This window comes from Bison bison, unplaced genomic scaffold (assembly GCF_000754665.1).
Source record: "Bison bison bison isolate TAMUID 2011002044 unplaced genomic scaffold, Bison_UMD1.0 scf7180017864353, whole genome shotgun sequence".
Lineage (NCBI taxonomy): Eukaryota > Metazoa > Chordata > Mammalia > Artiodactyla > Bovidae > Bison > Bison bison.
In genome coordinates, this window is record NW_011494925.1 from 260,678 (window position 1) to 267,389 (window position 6,712).

At 44.3% G+C, this 6,712-nt stretch overlaps 1 protein-coding gene across 1 annotated transcript in view; it reads left to right on the forward strand.

Moving 5' to 3' along the window:
* SOCS6 (suppressor of cytokine signaling 6) overlaps window positions 1-6,712 on the forward strand; it is a 30,065-nt gene that overhangs the window by 18,243 nt on the left and 5,110 nt on the right. Inside the window, exon 2 of the mRNA XM_010855086.1 lies at window positions 6,184-6,705. Within this exon, the coding sequence (XP_010853388.1) occupies window positions 6,313-6,705 (393 nt within the window). The 5' untranslated portion in view covers window positions 6,184-6,312. The remainder of the gene's footprint in view (window positions 1-6,183; window positions 6,706-6,712) is intronic.

A 6,712-nucleotide genomic window follows, 5' to 3' on the forward strand; every position in this document is an offset into this window, starting at 1 on the left:
AAAGGCTTTGGCATAGTCAATAAAGCAGAAATAGATGCTTTTCTGGAACTCTCTTGCTTTTTCCATGATCCAGTGGATGTTGGCAATTTGATCTCTGGTTCCTCTGCCTTTTCTAAAACCAGCTTGAACATCAGGAAGTTCACAGTTCACATATTGCTGAAGCCTGGCTTGGAGAATTTTGAGCATTACTTTACTAGCGTGTGAGATGAGAGCAATTGTGCGGTAGTTTGAGCATTGTTTGGCATTGCCTTTCTTTGGGATTGGAATGAAAACTGACCTTTTCCAGTCCTGTGGCCACTGCTGAGTTTTCCAAATTTGCTGGCATATTGAGTGCAGCACATTCACAGCATCATCTTTGAGGATTTGGAATAGCTCAACTGGAATTCCATCACCTCCACTAGCTTTGTTCATAGTGATGCTTTCTAAGGCCCACTTGACTTCACATTCCAGTATGTCTGGCTCTAGGTCAGTGATCACACCATCGTGATTATCTGGGTTGTGAAGATCTTTTTTGTACAGTTCTTCTGTGTATTCTTGGCATCTCTTCTTAATATCTTCTGCTTCTGTTAGGTCCATACCATTTCTGTCCTTTATCGAGCCCTTCTTTGCATGAAATGTTCCTTTGGTATCTCTGATTTTCTTGAAGAGATCCCTAGTCTTTCCCATTCTGTTGTTTTCTCAGCAATACTGACTTTTAAGAAACTATCCCTTGACTTTGTTCTGTTAGCGCAAGAAGACCACCCACAGTTTACACGGAAGGTGATTAAAGTACCCTGCCTTTTCCAGTTCTGCTTCTATCAGAGGTTGGGTTTTCTTCTTCTACTTTAAGACAACATATTGTAACACATTCAGTGCAAACACCGACAAGAGTCCAGTTGTCTTAATACAGTCAGATGGGAAAAGATTTACAATCATGTAAAACAGTGCCTCTTCTCTCTGAATTTTAGTTCTTTGGGAAAACGTATCTATTTTTCTTGAAAAGTGGTTTATGTTATCGTGTAATGAGTACATTGTCATTTTAAATGAATTAATATTTTTAAATCTCAGTTTTAATTTCTAATGTAATAGGGTTTAAAAAAAAGCTTTCAGATTTCCCAGAGCAACTGACTATTAAGAAATGATTTCTGTATAATCTACATAGACAAGAGCTTTTTGTAATCTTCAGTAATGTTTAAGAGGGCAGAGAGGTCACGAGACCCGAAAGTTTGGGAACCACTGACTTAAGCGCTAGCACGACCAGCAGGGCTGCTGTCAGAGGAGAAAATGTGTGTTTTGGCGCCAGCAGCTGGCTTTAAGGTCTGGATCTGCTGTTTTTCCTAGAGGCAAGTTATCTAATCTGTTGGGGCAAATTTTATCTCTCTAGTTTCCTTACTTGTAAAAATTGACAGCAATAAAGCTGTTTTGTTCGTTGAAGGTTTAGGTAGTTGTTTTGATGTTGTCTTTTAAAAGCTTTTTCATTAGGTGTTAAAATGCCAAGCATGACTACCACCACTCATTTCTTTAAAAAGAGACTGTGAAATTATTTGAAGATATTATCTTCTTCCTGGGTGGCGTATTCACATCTAAAACTTCCCCTTGAACCTTTATGCACATTTTCAATGTGAACCTTTATTCACATTTTGGGTTGGCCAAAAAGTTTGTTCAGGTTTTCTTGAGAGCGCTTATGGAAAAACCCGAGTGAACTTTTTGGCCAAGCCAATACATGTGTAAACTTAAAATTTTACAATTAGAAAAGCAGTGAAACTAATTCAGAACATTTACTTAGGCATGATGAGACAGATGGTAGTCCTATAAAAAGATGGCATATATTTTTGGAAGTGCAAACAGAAAAACAGATACTCTTAAAAATTCCAGAGTAATCTTTGCCTAGAAAATGAAAGGAAAAGATAAAAGACCATATGGCCTGATAGAACTTTGTGTAGTTTCTCATGTTTGGGATTGAATTTTGTTTATTGAATGTTATTCTTAAGTTGCATATGGATTTATAGTTGAAAAAAGGAATTGTCATCAAGTGGATAATTACCAAGTAATTTTACTGTAGTTATCAGTCTTGTTTTCTGTGAAATGGATGCGACAGTGGGAAGCAGAGACATTTCAACCACAGACCTGGTAGTTAGTGTTAGTCGCTCAGTTGTACCTGACTATTTTCGACCCCATGGACTGCAGCCCACCAGGCTCTTCTGTCCATGGGATTTTCCAGGCAGGGATACTGGAGTGGGTTGCCATTTCCTTCTCCAGGGGAACTTCCTGACTCAGGGATCAAACCCGGGTTTCCTACACTGCAGGCAGATTCTTTACCATCTGAGCTACGAGGGAAGCCAGACCTAGTGAGGGTGAGTTAAAAACGATACTTGCACATCCGAGTCAGTTACTGATTCTGCTGCTGAGGCAGTTGAATACATCAGCATCAAGTCGTCTGTCACTGTGGACCTTTCCTTTGAGGGTTCTCGCTCATTTTACTTTGTTGTTTATTCAGCAGTTATCTGTGGTGTACCTTCTTTGGGCCAGATCCATGATGGGTGCTGGGATAACACGCTGAGAAAAAAATGGACACTAGTCTCTGCTTTTGTGTCAGTTATAGCCTTCTGGGGTCATAGGTATTCATCAAGTAATTATACAAATAGATGTAAGCATACATCCCAGATGGAAATTCGAAGCTGGAGAGGTGTGCAGTGTCCTCAGATCCCCTAATTGGAGGATTTCACCTAATCAGGAAGAGCAGTTTATACTCCCTGAGGAATTGACAGATGAGCTGAGGTTCAAAGGAATTAGTCAAAGAGGAGAAGGAAAACAGAAACAGTTCAGGTCCAAGGAGCAGTATGTTAAAAAGTTCTGTGTTGAGTGAGAATATGGTGAATATGAATGGAGCAGAAATCACCCAGGACAGCCAGACAGTGTAGAACTTTATTGACTGTTAAGGAGCTGTGTAACCGTTCCCTATGATGATGAATTACCTCTTGAGGTGAGGTGAGAGGGAAGTGGAGGTGGGCGGGGTGTCTGATCACCATACCTCCTGGGCTCCTGCCACAGTCCTGGATGCCTGGGACACATCAGTGAGTGGGAGAGGAGAGGGTAACAGAGAGCCTGTTAAAGCAAGACACTTCTGTTGTCCTGGGTAAGAAGGTTTGTGGTGTAGCCTGAATGGCATGATCAGGGCAGGTCTCATCGAGACAGTGACATTGGGAAGACTTGACCGAAGCTGGGGGCGGGGGTGGTTGTATGACGTTTGCAGCCAGCTCCCAGGCCCTAAGTGGCAGCGTGTTTACAGTGTTCTCAGCACCAGGAGGCGAGTGAAGAGAGCCCGGGAGGAACGGGGTGAGGACAGGAGCCTCAGCCCCTGTTGTCCTTCACTGAGGGAGCTGAGAAGCTGTTTCAGATTGTCGTTGTCCTGCAGCAGGGCAGGCAGGATATGGGGAGACCGGGGTGCCTGTGGGCAGGATCAGGCAGTCCAGATCCTGCTGCAGATTCTCTCCTAGTCAGGCCTCCTTTCTGCATCGTGTTCTGGATCTTTCTTCATCTTCTGGACTTGCTTTTCAGGACTTAACCTCCTTGTTCATCTCTGAAGCTTGGACTTACAGCATGTGGCACGTGCCATGGGTGTTTTCCCTCCAGCCCTGGGACGAGTCTGTGTGTGTTCCTCGCTGCATTAACTGTGTCTGCACACACACGTTTCTAGTGATTAGTATGTCTGTAACTGGTGGACCTAGAAGGGTTGCAACTGCAGCTGTTTCCTGCCAGAACTGAGGCTGATTAATGTCAGTAAAATTATGTCACAAAATTGGGACGTTATGAAGAATTACTTGCAAATGGAAGTTAGCTGTGAATAAAACCTCTACATGCAATTGACTCACATTTGAGTCTCTCCAGTGCTTATATGTTGAACTTGAGCTCTCCCTGCCCATCCATTGTTAGAAAATTTTAGAGGCAACATGGCCTGCTGGGGAAGCTTGGATAGCCCTCCCTGAGAGCTCCAAATGACTCCAGGCGATTGTTTTTAACATTTTAATATCTTACATTTTATTCAGAAATGGTTTATCTGTTTTTCAGATGAGTCAGTTTTCCATTACGGCTTGGCAGAGGATATTGACTGGTTCCCTGTGCTCTGTGCCACACAGTAGGGCCTTGTTTATCCATTATGTATGTAACGGTTGACATCTGCCAACTCCAGCCTCCCAGTCTGTGCCTCCCCACCCTCCACCCACAGGCAACCACAGGTCTGTTCTCTGTGTCTGTGAGTCTTTCTGTTCCACAGATAGGTTCGTTTCCGTCATATTTTAGATTCCATGTATGTGTGGTATCATACGGTATTTGTCTTTCTACTTCTGGTTTACTTCACTTAGTATGATAATCTCCAGTTGCATTCACGTTGCCACAGATGGTGTTATTTTGTTCTTCTTTAATGGCTGAGTAGTATTCCATTGTGTTTATAAACCTCATCTTCTTCACCCATTCATCTATTGATGAACATTTAGGTTATTTCTATGTCTTGGCTGTTGTGAATAGTGCTGCTATCAACACAGGGTGCATGTATCTTTTTGAATTGGAGTTTTCTCTGGATATGTGCCCAGGAGTGGGATTGCTGGATCATATGGTAATTCTATTTTTAGTTTTCTAAGGAACCTCCATACTGTTTTCCATAGTGGCTGTACCGATTTGCATTCCCACCAGTGGTGTAGGAGAGGGTTCCCTTTTCTTTGCATCCTTTCTGCTGCTGCTGCTGCTGCTAAGTCGCTTCAGTCATGTCCGACTCTGTGCGACCCCCAAGACAGCAGCCCACCAGGCTCCCCCGTCCCTGGGATTCTCCAGGCAAGAACACTGGAGTGGGTTACCATTTCCTTCTCCAATGAATGAAAGTGAAAAGTGAAAGTGAAGTCGCTCAGTCGTGTCCGACTCTTGGCGACCCCGTGGACTGCAGCCTACCAGGCTCCTCCGTCCATGGGATTTTCCAGGCAAGAGTACTGGAGTGGGGTGCCATTGCCTTCTCCGCACATCCTCTCTAGCACCTGTTATTTGTAGAGGTTTTAATGATGGCCAGTCTGAGGAGTATGACCTGGTACCTCGTTGTAGTTTTGATTTGCTTTTTTTTAATAATAGAGAGCCGAACTAACGTTTTACACCATTCATAGAAAGCCGATGGGGCCTGACCCACTAGGTCAAGCTTTAAGTGTAGTGGGTTTACCTGCTTGGGTTTGGGAGATGTTGGGGTAACACTCCAGACACACCAGACATAATCCATTTTGGATACTGAGTCATTGATCTAGTTTATCAAGAATTTGCTGGTTTTCAGTTATTATTATAAACGGTACTTTCTTTACAGCATTCCTGTTTTGGGGGCTAAACATGTTTGTTTTCTCCTTGTATTCACAGCCTCTAGTTTTATGGATATTGGTAATTAAGTTTTCTTAATCTCTGTAAATTGATGGTCGGTTTTTTTGGTGGACAAAATTGGATTTGTTGCTAGTGAGCCAGAAAATGATCACTTAACACAGGGAGGTTTTTGTTAGTCTTCACATCACCATTTTCTGCCTGTTAAGACTAATAATGCAGTTTCTCCTACTGTGAAGAACTGTACTTGTTGTTACGGGTGTCCCCTGCAGGTGAAAGTGCCTGTCTTGGGAGGTCTGGGCTGGCGGGGCTCTGGGATCATGCAGGTGGACAGACCCTGTTCTCAGTAGACTCGTGGCCATGGAGGGCATGTCTAGGCTTTCCCCAGATAACTTGTCACAGATTATGGACTTCCTTTAATTCATTTTTACAGCTGTTTAAAGATTTAAAAATACACTTAGGTTGTTGAAGAATCGGTTGGGCTTGTTATGGATGTGGTGCCTTGTTTGCTGAGTGTTGGATGTCTGCAGGACACAGGCTGGTGGCTGGGACGGTGTGGGTCATTGTGAAAAGGGCGACTGACTCAGGAAGGACAGGCACGTGGACCATAATTAGGGTTAAATCAAAGCGAGGTGCAGGGAGAAAAGGATTAGGGTTTGTTCCTGAAGCACTATCACATGTTGGTCAAATAGGCAGTGTTCTACTGTGCTGCGTGAAATGGGGAAAAAAAATCTGTCCAAATGGAGCTTACCTTCTTATACTTAGGCATCCTTGTTCAGAAGCTGAAGAATTAAAACTAAGACTTGTTGTGGAGACATTATTTAATGTGACCTTTTAAATTTTTTTTTTTTTTTTTAGACAGTGACTCTAGAAGGGTAATGAAGCTGGGAAAACGCATGGATGCAGCCTCGCCTGCAGCCTGCCCAGATGTTCGCGGATAATCTCCCCGAGAGAAATTGAGCCCCTCGGATCAGGTAGCTCGTCAGAATGAAGAAGATCAGCCTTAAGACCTTCCGGAAATCTTTCAATTTGAGTAAGAGCAAAGAAGACGCAGAATTCATGGTCGTACAACAGCCAGCACTAGCCAGCGACTTTGGCAAAGAGGAGTCCTTGTTCGGGAGCTGCTACGGGAAGGAGATGGCCGGCTGCGAGCTGCACGGCGAGGACGAAAAGGGCGGCGGCAAGAACCGGGCCAAGAGCGAGAGCCTCATGGGCACGCTGAAGAGGCGGCTGAGCGCCAAGCAGAAGGCCAAGGGCAAGGGTGGCGCGGCGGCGGGGGGCGCGGCAGATGAGGATACCTTCTCGTCGTCATCGGCGCCGCTGGTGTTCAAGGATGCGCGGGCGCCGCGGCCCATGCGCTCCACGTCACTGCGCAGCCACCACTACA